General features: G+C 54.8%; 1 protein-coding gene across 1 annotated transcript in view; it reads right to left on the reverse strand.

The window, feature by feature from the left end:
• Positions 1 to 4,040: 4,040 nt before the first annotated feature.
• The window catches only part of NECTIN1 (nectin cell adhesion molecule 1), a 60,361-nt gene continuing 49,317 nt past the window's right edge, over positions 4,041 to 15,084 (reverse strand). Inside the window, exon 6 of the mRNA XM_004584993.4 lies at positions 4,041 to 7,354. Within this exon, the coding sequence (XP_004585050.1) occupies positions 6,807 to 7,354 (548 nt within the window). The 3' untranslated portion in view covers positions 4,041 to 6,806. The remainder of the gene's footprint in view (positions 7,355 to 15,084) is intronic.

Genomic DNA, 15,084 nt, shown 5'->3' on the forward strand with positions numbered 1-15,084 from the left:
AGGCCAGTGCCTTCGGAGGCCATCTGGGAACTGATGGTCTGGATGGGAGAGAGAAGCGCTTGGCTGGTTTCTGCTGTTAAGTCTAGAAACCAAGGAAGAAAATCGGGGTTGGAGGGTACAGGATCCAGCATCAGGCAGAGTGCCAGGGCTGCCCTTAGATTTATTCAGCCCTGGGGTGATGCAGCCCGGGGAACATGGCTGGGTCTGGCCAGTGCTCCCCTTAAGCCTTCAGAGGAAATTTCTCCAGTGTTCTTTCCAATTCATGACCTCCACATTTTAAAACAAGGTTTATTTTTAGTAGAAAGGCAAATTTATACAGAGAAGAAAAAACAAAGTCTTCTGTCCACTGGTTCACTCCCCAAGTAGCCGCAACAGCCAGAGCTGAGCTGATCCGAAGCCAGAAGCCAGAAACTTCCTCTGGGTCTCCTACACGGGTGCAGGGTCCCAAGACTTTGGGCCGTCCTCGACTGCTTTCCCAGACCACTAGCAGGGAGCTGGATGGGAAGAGGAGCAGCTGGAACACAAACCGGTATCCATATGGGATGGGTACACGCAAGGCAAGGATTTAGCCACTGAGCCATTGCGCCAGGCCCCGACCTTCTTCTTTTTAATCACCTCAGCTTCCTGGATGAACATTATCTGCCCCTGGGGCTTCACTGAGCTTCAGATATGGCTCCTGCAGCCCCAGATGAGTGTTCTGGCTGCTTCCTGGTGGGTGGAGCTGATGCCAGACCAGGCACCCTCCAAGTATACCTTCCCCAGCATTGCTCCCCACTCCTCGCCACTCTCAGACATGATCCCGTCCTTGAGCAGCTCAGCTCACGCTTTCCCAGGTGCACCAGGCTAAGCATTAGCTTCCTCCAAAAATGTCCATTCTCTTTGTGCAGTGAGTGTTGGACTAGGATGGCCTCTCATAGAACAATTAACACAGGATGATAAGTTCCTTTTTAAAAAAAAAAAAATTTATTTATTTGAAAGAGAGAGAGTGAGAGAGAAATCTTCCATCCATTGGTTCACTCTCCAAATGGCTGCAAGGACCAGGGTTGAACAAGGCTAAAGCCAGGAGCTTCTTCCAGGCCTCCCAAGAGAGTACAAGGATCCAAGTTCTTGCACCACCATCTGCTGCTTTTTTTTTTTTTAAAGATTTATTTATTTTTATTACAAAGTCAGATATACAGAGAGGAGAGATAGAGAGGAAGATCTTCCATCCGATGATTCACTCCCCAAGTGACACAACGGCCGGTGCGCGCCGATCCGAAGCCAGGAACCTGGAACCTCTTCCAGGTCTCCCACGCGGGTGCAGTGTCCCAAAGCTTTGGGCTGTGCTCGACTGCTTTCCCAGGCCACAAGCAGGGAGCTGGATGGGAAGCGGGGCTGCTGGGATTAGAACCGGCGCCCATATGGGATCATGGGGCGTTCAAGGTGAGGACTTTAGCCACTAGGCCACGCCGCCGGGCCCCATCTGCTGCTTTTCCAAGGCACATTAGCAGGAAGCTGGATCAGAAGTGGAGCAGCTGGAACATGAGCCAGTGCTCATGTGGGATGCTGGTGTCACAAGTAGCAGCTTTATCTGCCACACCACAGTGCTGGCCTCAGAAGCCAGGCTGAAATCCTTGTAATACATCTCTGTATGCAGAACCGCGGCAGTCTTCAAGGCCCAGGTAGAATGTTCTTCAAAACAGAACCGTTACTCCAGCCCTGTGTTTCAACAGCAATTTACACAAAGTCCCCATGGCCAAAATGGTGCTGGCTTTTTATAATCTGGCATCCCTGGGCTCAGAATTGAGAACAGGGACCCAAGGTGTGAATATACAAGCTGCGTACGTTTTAGCCCCACTGACCAAAATGTGGTCCGAATAAATGAATGCAGGAGCTAATAAATGATTCTCTCAATTTATCGAGTTAATTTCCTTAATTATGTACAACCCCAAGGAGTAGGGTGACTGGAATGGAAAGACCCCAGGATCCCTTGTGAGGAGCCTGCTGTTGTGGTTTCTGAATTTGAGGCCCATCTGCAAGGTGGGCTCAGGCCAGGTGGCCCTTGAACTACTCAGTCAGATGCTGCTCCTAAGCCACCAGATTTTGGGCCTTCTACTCTGAAGGCAGTAGTGGTCGGGGGACTGGGCAGAAGAAGTCATTTAGGAGGACGGTTTTTACCTAAATGTAGCTTAGCCATGAAGCCAAGGGTGGCCATAAACTCTCAGCAGCTCAGACAGGTTGCAAGGGAGCCTGGCGCACGGACACTGGGGTGTGGCTTCTCCAGCACCAAGCTCCGCCCCGAGAGGCCGTGCTTGGGACTAATTGGCTTGCCCTCCTTCCGCTGCCGGAGATAGTCTTGGCTAATTTGCCGGAACGCTCTAGTTAAATGCCAATTAGAACGATCTGTCCGCTGTTCTCTTCCAATATATTAATAACGTAATTAAGCATATATTGCCTGCATGCATTAAAAATTAACGTAAATGGACAGCCTGGAAAACTGAGGTAATGACCATCTGAACAACCAATTTGCATCTCATTCGATTATCAAGACCTCAGTACAGTCCTATGTAGGGTGCAGGAGGCTGGCCCTTCCAGCGAGATGCCTTAGCCAGCTGCCAACAGCTGCCGGCTGCTTTTTCCACGCCCGATTCTGTCCACCCCTGCCTGTCCATCCTGCTCAGTTCTGGCGTGGAGTACGTGTTGGGCCCCCGATTCAGCAGGAGGGCTTTGACAGTGCTTCCCCTCCCTCCAGGGGCTGGGTGGTGTGCATTTCAATGAAAAAAGATGCCACTGAGGGAGGCTGGGGGGCAGGCAGTCCCCCAAGCCCCTGCCACTCCACCCCGGGATCAATTTGTCCTGCATTCCAGCACAGGAGATGGGAAGCAGATGGTGCTGGAGTGGGGAAGAGATGAAGGAGGAGGTGCTGACCCAGGATCTCACAATCCTTCCCCCACCCAGTCCCCAGGGGAGAATGGGGCTGGGTCTCAGCCTCTGGTGAAGCTCCCTCTGGTCTCTATCCAATACGGTGTGACATTGCTAGTTTTCTTGTAGACTCAGGAGAGGACATGGCAAGGACAGTGAGGAGTAGGGATGTACAGGGGACAGTTTCCAGCTAGTATAAGCCTCTGGTCTTGTCCAGGCTCCTTTTGGAGGTCTCCCACCATTGGATCTTGGACTCCATGGTAGCCTGAGCTAAGCCTCTTTAGGAGTATACCCCTACAAGATGGGGGTACAAGGTCCCCACCCAAGGTCTATGTCCCAGTCACAGAAGTTAGCATCTAGGGAGGAGGGTGCATGTGGGGTTTTCCTTCTGCTTTCTGCCCCACTGGGGAGGGGCCACAATGGGGCAATCAGAGGAGTGACACATAGTCCACAGGTTTGTTTTAAACACTTTATTTATAAAAAAGTACATATTTTTTCTTCAGTACACTTTTCAACCCATTTTTTTATACAAGTAAAAGGGGGTGAGGCAAGCACCCCCTGGGTCAGAACCAGGAGAATCTGCTGGGCTGTCCCTAGGACCAAAGACAAAACAGTGATGGAGGAACTGAAGCAAAGGAGGGTGGGGCGACTCGCACGTACAGGAAAGGCGGGGTAGGGGGAGCAGCTTCTCCTGGATTTTGTTGCATTTGTACAAAAAAAAGGAATTATCAACTTTTTTTTCAGCCAAGAGTCCCATTCCTCACAGCAGGGGTCAGGAGAGCAGCAGCACCGGGTCGGGCAGGGGCTCCCCTCGGGCCTTGGAAGCGGGCCAGGGGCAGCCAGGCCCAGAGAGGCTCCCCCTGTGGCTGTGGGGATCCATGTGCCCCTCATCAGGAGGGGGTTTGCGTTGGCAGTCAGGTTTCGGGGAGAGTGGGGAAGGCTCTGTCTGGACTCCCAGAGGTCTGGGAGCAGCCCCTCTCCTCCCAGGAGAGAGAGGCTGCCAGTGTTTGCAGGGCTGCCCGTAGACTTGGTTAGTCCTGGTTCTTCTGCCTTGAGGATGGCAAGAAAACAGCCACACCAGTGCAGTGGGCACTGTGTGTGTCCAGTGGGCACTGTGTATGTCCAGGCCCCAGGACCTGATGGCTTGCTGATAGCCCAAGCACTGCTAACGCAGCTTCTCACAAGGGATCAGCCTCTCTCTGCTGGGCCTGTACCTATGCTCAGTGTATCCAGTCATGTGTGTGTGTGTGTACGTGCATACGTATACATGCCTGTGCTCAGCTGTTGGGGGTGTGTGTGCATGCGCGTGCACAAGTGCTAGCCCCAAGGTGATTGCCCATGTATGCCCATGTTCACTGACTTGGTGCTGCTATCATCAGGTTCTTCTGGTGCAGGGGACCCAGGACAGTTCTGTTACCCCTTACAACAAGATTAAGATCTGCCAGGAAAGAAGGGGGTGGTGGGGTAAGGAGAGGCAGGATGACAACCCGGGAGGCCCTGGCACTGTAAATCCCAGGTTTATTTCATTTCCTGCCAAGCAGCAGCTCAGCTCCTGCTGAGCCTGAAGGAGATGCAAATGTCCTCTCTCCAGCGGGCCAGGCCTCTCTCTGCCAGCAGGCTGCTCATGGCCCCAGCAGCAAGGGGGGCACTGGCTCAGGAAACTCAGTGCCCCTAAGCCCAAGCACTAACCCCTGCCTCCTGCCCACTCCCAGCTCAGAGCAGCAGCTGCCCCGGTTGGCTGGGCTATAGAGAGGCACGAATCTCCCCACGTGGCCCATGCTGCCTAGACCCCATAAATTGTGCTTTGCTTGGGACAGGGTGGAGGGCAGGGCAGGTGGAGCTGTCTTAAGGAGGTTTCAGTGCTTTGGGTGGGTGCCAGCCTCCTAAGCCCATCACAGAAGGAGGAACAAGGGGTGGCAGTGCAGGATAAGGGAGACAGTAGAGGAGGATAAGCCTCGTGGTTTCAAGGGGACAGGGATATGCCTCTGTCAGGCAGGCCTCTGGGGTTGTCTCTCACTTGGGGACAAGGGGATGAAGTGGAGGAGTCAGATTGGCATGGGGTAGGGTGGGATTGTGATGTGCCATGATGAGGTCTCCTGCAAGGAGAGGGAGAAGCAACACAGCTCCCCTCTGCCTCATGGCTAGGAAGACCCCAGAATCTTCTCCCCAGCTCCACCCCTGCAGTGCTCCTCATCCCGATGCCAAGAGAGAGCCACCCAGGACTGGCATGGCTTCAGACTTCTGCTACGTGGCTACTGGGCAGCCTAGGCTGGGCTCGGGCAGTGAGGGCTGGGCCACGGTGGCTCTGCCTGTGGGCCCAGGGTGGCCAGGGTGGACACGGAGCCTGGGTGGGGTTCAATAGCAGCACCAGGGAGGGTGCAGGGTGGAGGGCCTGGTGGCTCCCTTACGAAGCCTGGGGCAGGGAAGGCCAGTGCCCATGGGGCATGGTGTCTGCTTTCTGCCACCTAATACTTGCTGTGCCCCAGAGCCCCTGAAGGCCTGGGCTGAGTTGATAGGACTCTAATGGGCAGGCATAAGGAGCCTTGGGACCTGTCTCTACCATCCCAGGGTCTTTCCCGTAAGCATGCCCATCTAGAGTGCCAAGGGTGCCTGATGGGGCAGAGGGAGGAATGAGGCACTTTGAGCTGGAGGATGAGAGTGCTGGGAGGAGTTTTCCTACTCCACTGCAAGGGAAGCCCAGGCCTGAGTGTGACGGGAGCCCAGAGGCATCTTCACTCACTGGAGGGCTTCCCCAGGGTACTCCTTCCTTGGCTGCTCCTACCCATCACACTTCTGTCAGGCCCTGTGACCTCATGACGGGCCTCTCTGCAAACCCTTCCACCCCACAGGAACACACTGCCTCTTACTGTCAGAGAGAAAGTCCCAACTGGGACCCCAGCCCTAACTTTGCAAGAAAATGAAGCACTTGATGGCTAAGGGAGAAAGATCCAAGAAAAGTCCATGCTGGAAGAAAGAGGCTGGGCTGGCCTGAGAGCCCAGAGTGGAGGGATCACGGGGAAGACCCTGCTGCTCCTGCAGGCTTCCCCAGGCTGTCCCCAGCCTCTGCTGGGTAGTGGGGAAGAGGGAGAGCATTGGACAGGCCTTGGGCAGTGTTTGTAGGCTCTGACAGAGTGAGGCATTTGCAGGTGCTTGTGAGCATGAGCTGGCAGAGGCTGTGTGGACAGAGTCCACTGGAAGCCCCAGTTGGGGGGAAGGGGAGCAGAGGGGTAGAGTGCAACATGCCAGAGCTGGTCCAGCCGGACTCCCCACAGGCCAAGGAATACATGATGTGAAATCAACCTCATCAGGTGAACACACTCCTCAAGGTCCTAAGCCCTTCCTAAGGAGCGAGACTCCCCCAGGGGACTCTGGAGAAGTAGTTCCCCCACCCTGTATGTGCACTGGCTGTCAAAACTGGGGCCAGCTGATGGTGGTGGGGGAGAGGGGGGTCCTTCTCCCTTAAGAGAAGGAGCAGCATTTGGGGTTGGGGCAGGGCTCTTCCTATGGTGCCCCCTTAGCCCTGCACCCCTAGAGAAGAAAACACAAATTCCAGTGTTGCGGCAGGGGTGAGGGTTGGGGAAGGATGGCTCCCCCAACTTTGGAGGGGCATCCAGGTAATACAAGACGAGAACAGGGGCTCCCTACACAGAGGGTGGGTGGGGTCTTCAGAGGGGAAATACAGAAACACCAAAGCCACGGTCAACACAACACCATGGGGAGGGCTGGGGAGAGGTGGGGATTAAACCAAAGCCAAGTCCTCCATCCTGGGCTGCTCGCTGGGATGTGGGGCCAGTCTCTGTGGAGCTCCAGGAGGAGTGGGGGATGAGGGCGGGATGGGAGGAGGGCAGGGGGCGTGCGGGTGGGGCTGGGGAGCAGTGGGCACAGACAGAGGCTCCGGAAGGGGGCTACACGTACCACTCCTTCTTGGAAATGAAAGACCCATCATTCTGAGAAACCATGTTCTCAGCCAAGTCCAGCTGCTCAGGGTCATACTGGTAGCCCAGAGTCCGGTCCCCATAGCCATCCTGGCGGGCCTCAGCCTCATCCACAGTGAAGTAGGGCCGCTTGGCATCTTCATCGTACTTGGGATGGGGGCCACCCACCTTGCGCTCGCCCCCTCCGCCGCCCTCCTCCTCCTCTTCTTCCTCATAGCTGCTGCCACCCAGTGGGCCAGCCTTCTTCTCGTCATCCGAGTCGTCAGGGTACTGCAGGTTCTGCGCCATGGGAGGGTGGTGCTGAGGGATGCCCGCTTTGCTGTAGCCATTGCCATACACATGCTTCTTGGTGCTGTAGTCGCCCTTGAAGGTGTGCCGGCGCCGGCGCAGGGCTACCACGATCCCGCCGACCACAATCAGCACCAGCAGGACGCTCCCCGCCACGCCCCCAATGATGGCCGTGGGCATCTGGCCGGCACGCCGCCCATGCTCGGGAGGAGATGGGGTGTAGGGAAATTCTGGGAGAGGAAAAGAGACGGAGGGGACAGAGTCAGCATCACTAGGAGTGGGAGGATGGAGGCCGGCGGGGGGAAGAGGGTGGGGAAGAAAAGGGGTAGGAAAGGCCAGGATGTGGGGCCTAAGGGCCCAGGACAGAACTGAGCAGTTCCCATTCCAGAGGCTCCTGGGCATCTCCCTGGAGACCAACTGTGCAGCAGCACCGATGACTGAGGTGACACAGGCAAGAGGACAGAGGCAGGAGCCAGCACCTGTAGCACCAGGGTCTTCTATCCCAGCTGTTTTTGGAGGGGGTGCCAGCCCTACTGGACCCTATTTTGTGATGTAGAGGGGCTCAGGCACAGCACCCAACAGATACCATGTGCTGTCACCACCCTGGAAAGTGGGGAGATGCTAATCACTTCCATTCTGTACACAAGGAGGCCAGACACGGGGAGGTTAACACCTGCCCCCAGCCACCGAGCCCGTGATGCAGTGCTGCTTCTCTTGCACATGAAGCCTGTACAAACATCTCACCTGTCTCTCCATGCCACACCATCACCTTGGCTTTAGAGAGCCAGAGTACAGGGCCAGTCAGTTCATGCCCGATTGCCTCTGCCCCCAACACACAAGCAAACAGGTTCCTGGGTACTGGCCCAGCAGATACCCTGCAAGTGCTAACCAGAGGTCAAGGTGCCAGAATCCAAGGCTGTGGCTCTTGGTTGTGGTCTGGTCCTACACTGTGAAAGGTGGGGGCCTGGCAGTGCTGACAGCCTGGACTACAAGCAGACACCCCGGAGGGCAAGGTACAAGCACACAGCAGGGCTGTGTATGCGCACAGCAGAGATGCTGAGCACAGAGCGCGAGCATATGCACATACCCGTGCCATGAGGCGCATGTTCACACAGCACAGGCTGTGTTGAGATGATGAATGTGGATGTACCAAAATGTGCACACTGTGGACAGAAGGCAGCAAAGGTATATGGAATGGGTAGGATGGAAAAGGAAGTTGGCTGGGTGATTTTCTGAGTTGGGGGGAGTGGATGGTTAGGGAAGGCCACCTATTGTTCTGCTTTGAGTCCTGCTGCTTTTTCTGTTCCCATACCAGGGCCAAAGAGGTCTCAGGTGAGGCTGAGGGAGGTGGTTCCCAGCACCACCACAGGGTGGCACTGAAGACCATGGCTGGCTTGGTCAGGAGGCATTGGACTCAGGGGTAGGGTCAAGCCCAGACGCTGACCTCTTCTGTTCTTTTCCAGCACAAGTTCAAGCCAAGGTAAAGGGTTTATGTTCCAGCCCCTGGGAGCCTACTTGTTACCAGCTCAGGCCTTGATTCAGCATCACTCATTCCATCAGAATCGGCTCCTCCTAAGAGCCCACTCCTCACCAGGGGGCAGGGGCAGGGGCAGGAAGCAACCCACGTGAGAGCAAGTGGGATGCTGCCTGCAGCAGGCAGTGCCAGGGTGGAGATTTTAGAAAAAAGGAAAGGCTTTCCTGGAGCTCAGTCTGGCAGGGCTAATGAGAAGCAGGGGTTGGAGAAGGAGAAATCCTCCACCCAAGGCCACACAGCCAAGCTGGGACCAGCCCCAGGCTCCTGTGCCTGGCCATGCACATGCACAAGCGGCAGAGAGATGCATACCCCTCTCCCTGACAGGACCTGATGCCCCACGAGTTACTGCTGTGCCCTCACCCAGTAACTATTTACTAAGTCTCTGTCCTGACTGCCTGTCTCAGGATGGTCTCCTGGGAACCCCCAAGCTCCTCCTGGCTGGCCAGATCCCTGTTTACCACCTTGGAAGGGACTTACACCTGCTCCCCAGGAGGTGGGAGGAGCCCAGCCTCTTCCACAGTTCAACCTGCCTGCTCCCTCCTCAGTTCTGGATCCAAAACATCTCTCCCTCTGCATCTGCCTTCTTCTCTACCCACAAGCTGACCTCTGCACCCCAGGGATCAGTAAATGCTCACTTGTCATAGGACACGAGATGCTCATAGCCTTGCTGGGGAGGCCAGTGCCACTCAAACATAATACTCAAGAGACACCAAGGAGTTAAGCAGCCAAGTGCTTGGCAGTGCCAGGGGACAAGAGGTCTGACTGTAGCTTGTAGTTAGACTTGGAGCAGGCTGGATCCCACCTAGCATTGAAGCATGGCCTAGCATTGAAGCATGGTTCGAACCTGGAGAGACTAAGGGAATAAGGACAGTGTCCAGACTGGAAGGGCCAGCCTCTTGTCTTGACACTGGAATCCTTGGCTCTTGGCTTTGCACCTCTAGGCTCTGGCTGCTGGACTCTGTCTCTGTTCACCTGTCTCCCTGAAGGTTTCATCCTTGAACATTTAGCCCAAATTTGGCTGTGTGCCCTGGTGACAGACTGGTCTTGGTTTCACTTAGTACCTTTATCCTGCTGGCTTCCACCCAACTCTGGGCTTTTAACTCCAATGACCTCTCAGATATCATTTCCCTAACTGTGGCCCATAGAACCTCAAACCACTTGCTCAGGGGCTTGGCAAAAGCACTGGGCTCACACACTTTGCGAAACAGTAACCTAGATAAAGCAGCAGATTCCCCCAGCTTCTCCTGCGTGCTGTGAGCTTTAAGAGGGACATGTGTGATGTAGTGTCTCTCAACCTACGGGAACATAAAGCTTGGGCTCCTCACTCCTACACATCCAGGACCACCTCGCTGCACGCACACACATGCACAAAACAGAGTCCTCTACTTCAACCTCATGTAGCTTTCTCACCTCCAACTCATAACCCATTTCTCCCACCTGATTCTCCATCCTCTATGCAACCCCCCTCTATTCCACCCAAGTCCCCTAAGTCCTCCACTGCCATCCCCATTTGTGACTTTTCCAGCTGGGAATCTCATTCATTTTTGACTCTTTGGCATCTCTTGGGTCAAAAATTGCCATCAGGTCTCCTGAACTCTCTCAATTCTGCATTCTACCATGGGATTTATTGTGGGGTCACTTTCAGGGAAGCTCCATCTATAGAACCCAGGTGGACTTATTTCTTTTTCTCTATGACCAGCAATGAATGCTCAGCTGCCTGTTGGGCAGTACAGCCTGGCCTTCGAGTTCTCCATCGGGCAACTTTCTGACTCAATACACTATGAGTCAGTGTCCTTGTGCAAACCTCCACTCGTGCCAGGCCTGCCTTGCCTCACTGCTGCTGACTGAAGCACATGCCTCATGCAATCTTCCCTTCTCTGGCTCTCATGGACCCTCTACTTTTTATAGAGGTCCTATGTACTAACGACCTACACCTCTCATCAGTTTGAACAATGGCTAATTCCACTCCATTGTCACCACACATGACATGGTACAGTAATGCCTGTTCCCATGGCAAATACATGCAAATTAGCATTCAGTGTGACAAGCTCTGCTTCTTCAATCAGTCTGCTAAGGGTTGAACTGAGTGTGATGGGTGTGGCCCAATTAAGTGTCCCACTGGAGCTACTTCCGACAGCAGGGACCAGAGGCAAATAAAACTCTCCTCACTGCACTTGCTAACTGTCTCAAATCAGTTTGTAAATGAGGCTTTGGGACAAATCATCTCTGCTTGCAGCCCTACAGCAGTCCTTTGTTACAGTAAAAGACCATACCTGCAGAACTTAGTGCACTCTGTGTGACCTGTGCCCTGTCCCCACAGCTGATGTCACCTCTTCCTGCCTTCCTACCGGCTCTCTTGCTCCGGCACAGGCACAGGTCTGCAGGGCCTGTGCAGCATCCACTTCCCATGGGTTCCTGTGGCTCCCTCCCTCCCCTCCATCATTGCTCCACTAAGACTCTCAACCCCTCAGCCATTCTGAAATTGCTGCTCACGAGCCTGCAGGCACCTGTCCAATGATCTCCCTGCTTCTGTCCCTTTCTCCAGTTCACCTTCAACATGTCAATCCCAGCATCACAAGAACAGGGACATGGTTTGATTCATTGCCACATCCCAAGCATCTGGCTTGTTGGGCACACGGCCATTGTTCAAAAACTATTCGTTGTGTGAACGAAGAATTCCACAGAAAAAACTATGACTTAGAGGTTAGCCCTGCTCTAGATAGGGTGAGTGTTTAGGAGACATTCAGCACATCACTGCCATGGAAGACAAGGGGAATACAAGCACGGCTAGGAGCTGGGATTAGGCTGGGTGTCTTTTCCCTTTGGGCCCTTCTCTTGAACTTCTCCCCAGGAAATACTAGGAAGGTTTACTCATCTCTAGGGACCTAGAACCGTAGTTATTTTGGGTACTTCGAAGGTAGGAGACTTCGGTGTGAAGATGCTAGTAGTGGGAGAGTGGGAGCTCAGGTCACTGGCAGGAAGAAGGGCTGGGGGGTGGCATCTTCCCTATCCCTCCGGCCCACTCGCTGTCAAGAGTCAGCCAGAAGCTGCTGCCTCAGGGCCAGCAGCATGGTTGGAAAGACAGGAGCCCAGAGAGCATGGGAGTCACGCTTGTTGGCAGGGGCTCTGGGGCCTCCCTCCCTCCTACCCTCTCACAGGGGGTAGCCCGACCCTATTCCCAAAGAATTACAGGTTCCCCTCTCAGGGCTCAGCCTGGCTGGGACCATGGGAAGATAGTGACCCTGCATGTCCTGGTTCCCCAAGTGGGGTGGATGGCTGGTGTGGGGGTGAGTTTTGGATGGGTCCAGGATGAAGTGAGGGTTTACAGCCTGAATCTAAGCTCTGGAGGATGTCTGGGGTCAAAGAACATGATGTCTGGGCTTGCTTCCAAAGCCATCGCCCAGTACTTCCTCAGGGTGGGAAACACCAAGAACTATACCTCCCAGCATGCAGTGTGGCCAGCCACAGGGTGGGTCCCACTCCTACCCCTGCAGCTGCAGCAGCTGTGTGGTTGTGTCAGGCCAGCAGGCAGGGCTTTGTCCTCCTAGAGTTCTAGGCCACAGCTGCTCTCTCATACTGCCAGTCACGCTGCCATTTGCCAGCTTGCAGGAGGGCAGGTCTGGCTCAGGCATATCCCTGAGGGCCCCCAAGTGCATAATCAGCAGGCAGACAAGCTCCCATTTCTGCACATGAATGTGGTCCCCACACAGAGGCCTAAATATACATACACAAATGTATGCACAGGTTTACACAACCTCTCTGCTCCATGGCTGGAAGGCCTAGCACCAGGGTCTGACCAGCCCTCCCTCGACACCCTCCAATGGGCAGATTCATTCCCCAGGGAATAGGTCCTGACTTCACTGAAAAATGCTAGTGGCTCTTTCTTGCCCTGCATTTGGGAGGGACAAGAGGCTGGATCCCAGCCAGAGGCTCTGCCACTCACTTCCTGACACACCAGGGACAGATGCTGCCGCCACTGGTCTCATTAGCCGGGGCCCCTTCTCTACCTGCAGAAGAGAAGGAAAGGCTCTGTACCCCATGGACAACAGAGAGAAGGCCTGGCTCCTTTAATCCCTGCCCACTCGCTGCAACCACTTGTCTTCCACGAGTTCCATCTGCCTGGGGACCCAGAGCTCCACTACTACTGTTCAGGAGTCCTCCAGGTACATCCTCAGGTCTGGCCCATGCTCCAACCTTCCCCTGCCCCACCCCAGCTGCTCTTCATTTCCCTGTCCAGATGCTCCCAGAGCAAAGCTATTACCCAAATGGATGGCCGAAATGAAAAATTAAATTTTTACTTCTCCTTCTCACTCATGCATTGCCTCCAGAGCAGTGAGGCTTGGAGCACACAGCAGGATGAGCATGGAATGAAGGGTGGAGAGACTGGCTGCTGTGAGGAGAGTGCTTGAAAGCACAGACAGTCCCACAAAGTCTCAGGCCGCTGGCTGAGTCCCCCACACTCCACCACTTAGACACTCCCCGGGGCGGGCCAGCCTCATGGCATCTGCACCTATTGTGGATTCTGTGCAAACCATACTTCTCTGGCTCCTGCCTATTTGTGCCATCACCAACACAGTCATGGCGCATTCCTCTTCCAGCTGGAGCCTGGGACATCTGTCCTTTAGGCCACACTGCTAGGTGCAATCTGGGCCTGACCGTAGACCTCCAGGGAGGGTGCCAGATAGGCAGTGTCCTGTGTCTCTCCCTCTCCTCCCTGTTCCTGGGTCTGGTTCCCTAATGAGTGGTTCTGCCCTTGAAGTCACCTGCCTCCCTCCTGGCTTCATCAGAAGGGAGGCCACTGCTATCCTGCCCTAGCTCTGCCTCTGGGCTGGGCATACGGTCTGGTCTAGTAGAGCCTCTGGCCAACCCCCTCTCATACCAGGGAACAGGGTTGGTAGGGAGAGTTGCTTTGGGGTTTTCTCCGCTTCCTCCTGACACTGTCATCAGCAGTTTCCCCAGCCTGGGTAGTGGTGATGGGGAGGCAGTAGGGTTTTATTAGGGGTCCACCTGGGAAGGGGGTAAAGGAGGAAGAGACTGCCACACAGGGAGTGCTGCAAGACTGCAAGAAACCAGGGAGGAGGAGTGTCTGTAGGTCACAGATTGGGAAGCTGTGTGGTTTACAGAAGCGAAGATGCTTCTCAGGGACCCACAGCTGGGAAGAAGGAGGCAATCCTCAACTGCAGATGCAGTGGACACCCCCAGGCCACATCTGCGCTGTCCCTGGAAGGAGGCTGCCTCCCTGCAGGTGCTCAGCAAGGCCAGTGCCCCCACTCCTTGGGCTCTGCCTGCCCTTTGCCACAACTGCCTCAAGGTGGGAGAACTGTGTGATGTTGGCCTTTCCTTCCCCATGCTCCAACCGGGATACTGGTATCCCTCACCACCACCCCTGCTGCCAAGGGCTGGGCACTGAATGACACAGCCAGTGACTCTCATCCCTATCTAGGCAAGAGGAGGTGATGGAGACTCCGACGATAGGTCCGCACAGCCCAGGGCAGCTTGGAGCAGCTCAAAGCTGCTCACAGCTTTCTGCAGCTGTGTCTTAAATGTGCCCACACAGGAGGCCTCTCAGTCCTGGGACTCAGGCTTACAGCCAAGGGCTTGCCCAGTAACCACCATCCAGTTCCTGGTATCCCTGAGGTCACCTCCTGTACAAGTTACTTCCTGTCCAACAGTCAGATGATACTTCTTGTTTTGGGAGGTTCTTCCTGTCTTGTTCTCACCTTGCAACTGGCTCAGGTGCAGCATCAAAGGCACACCCTCTGGGACAGTGTGATGGCAGTTTCCCTCTACTGGCTTGTTCTGATGTCTCCACTAATAATAATAATGCCAACGATGGAGGACACTGTAATGACTGTAGCACACTGACCATCTGCTAACCCACTCAGCTATGCTAGGCTGCTTGCTTTACATGATGACATACACTTCTCTGACAATAGTACCTGAAGGTGGGTTTCCAGTATACAGACAAGGGGCTTGTCCAGGAACAAGGCAGGTTAACAACAAGCCCACGTTCCTTCCATATTCCACATAAATTCCATCCCAGAACACTTTGGCCCTTGCTTTCTTTGTCTTTAGGGGTCAGGTGGCTCAGCACCACCATCCACTCCAGGCAAAACAAAGGTGCAGGGGACATAACAGTGCAGCTGAAGCGCACAGAAGCCATCATGGCCTTAAGATACACGCTTGCTTCCTCTCTGCTTGGGGCCTCATCTTGCAATTCCCTGCAAGTGCAGAACCTGGAGGAGGTTAGCATCATCCCTGCAGACCCCTCCTCCCACTGCCTACCAGCACCCAACCCCTGCAGGTGCATTCTATTGGTAGATCCACAGCAGACTCTGACCCTTGCACTCCCTTCTCCCCCCATAGCTGGGGTCCTCCTGCCCCTTTCTGACTGGGCATCACCCTGACTTTCTTACAGCCTCAAGT

This window comes from Ochotona princeps, chromosome 4, assembly GCF_030435755.1.
Source record: "Ochotona princeps isolate mOchPri1 chromosome 4, mOchPri1.hap1, whole genome shotgun sequence".
In the NCBI taxonomy this organism is placed as follows: Eukaryota; Metazoa; Chordata; class Mammalia; order Lagomorpha; family Ochotonidae; genus Ochotona; species Ochotona princeps.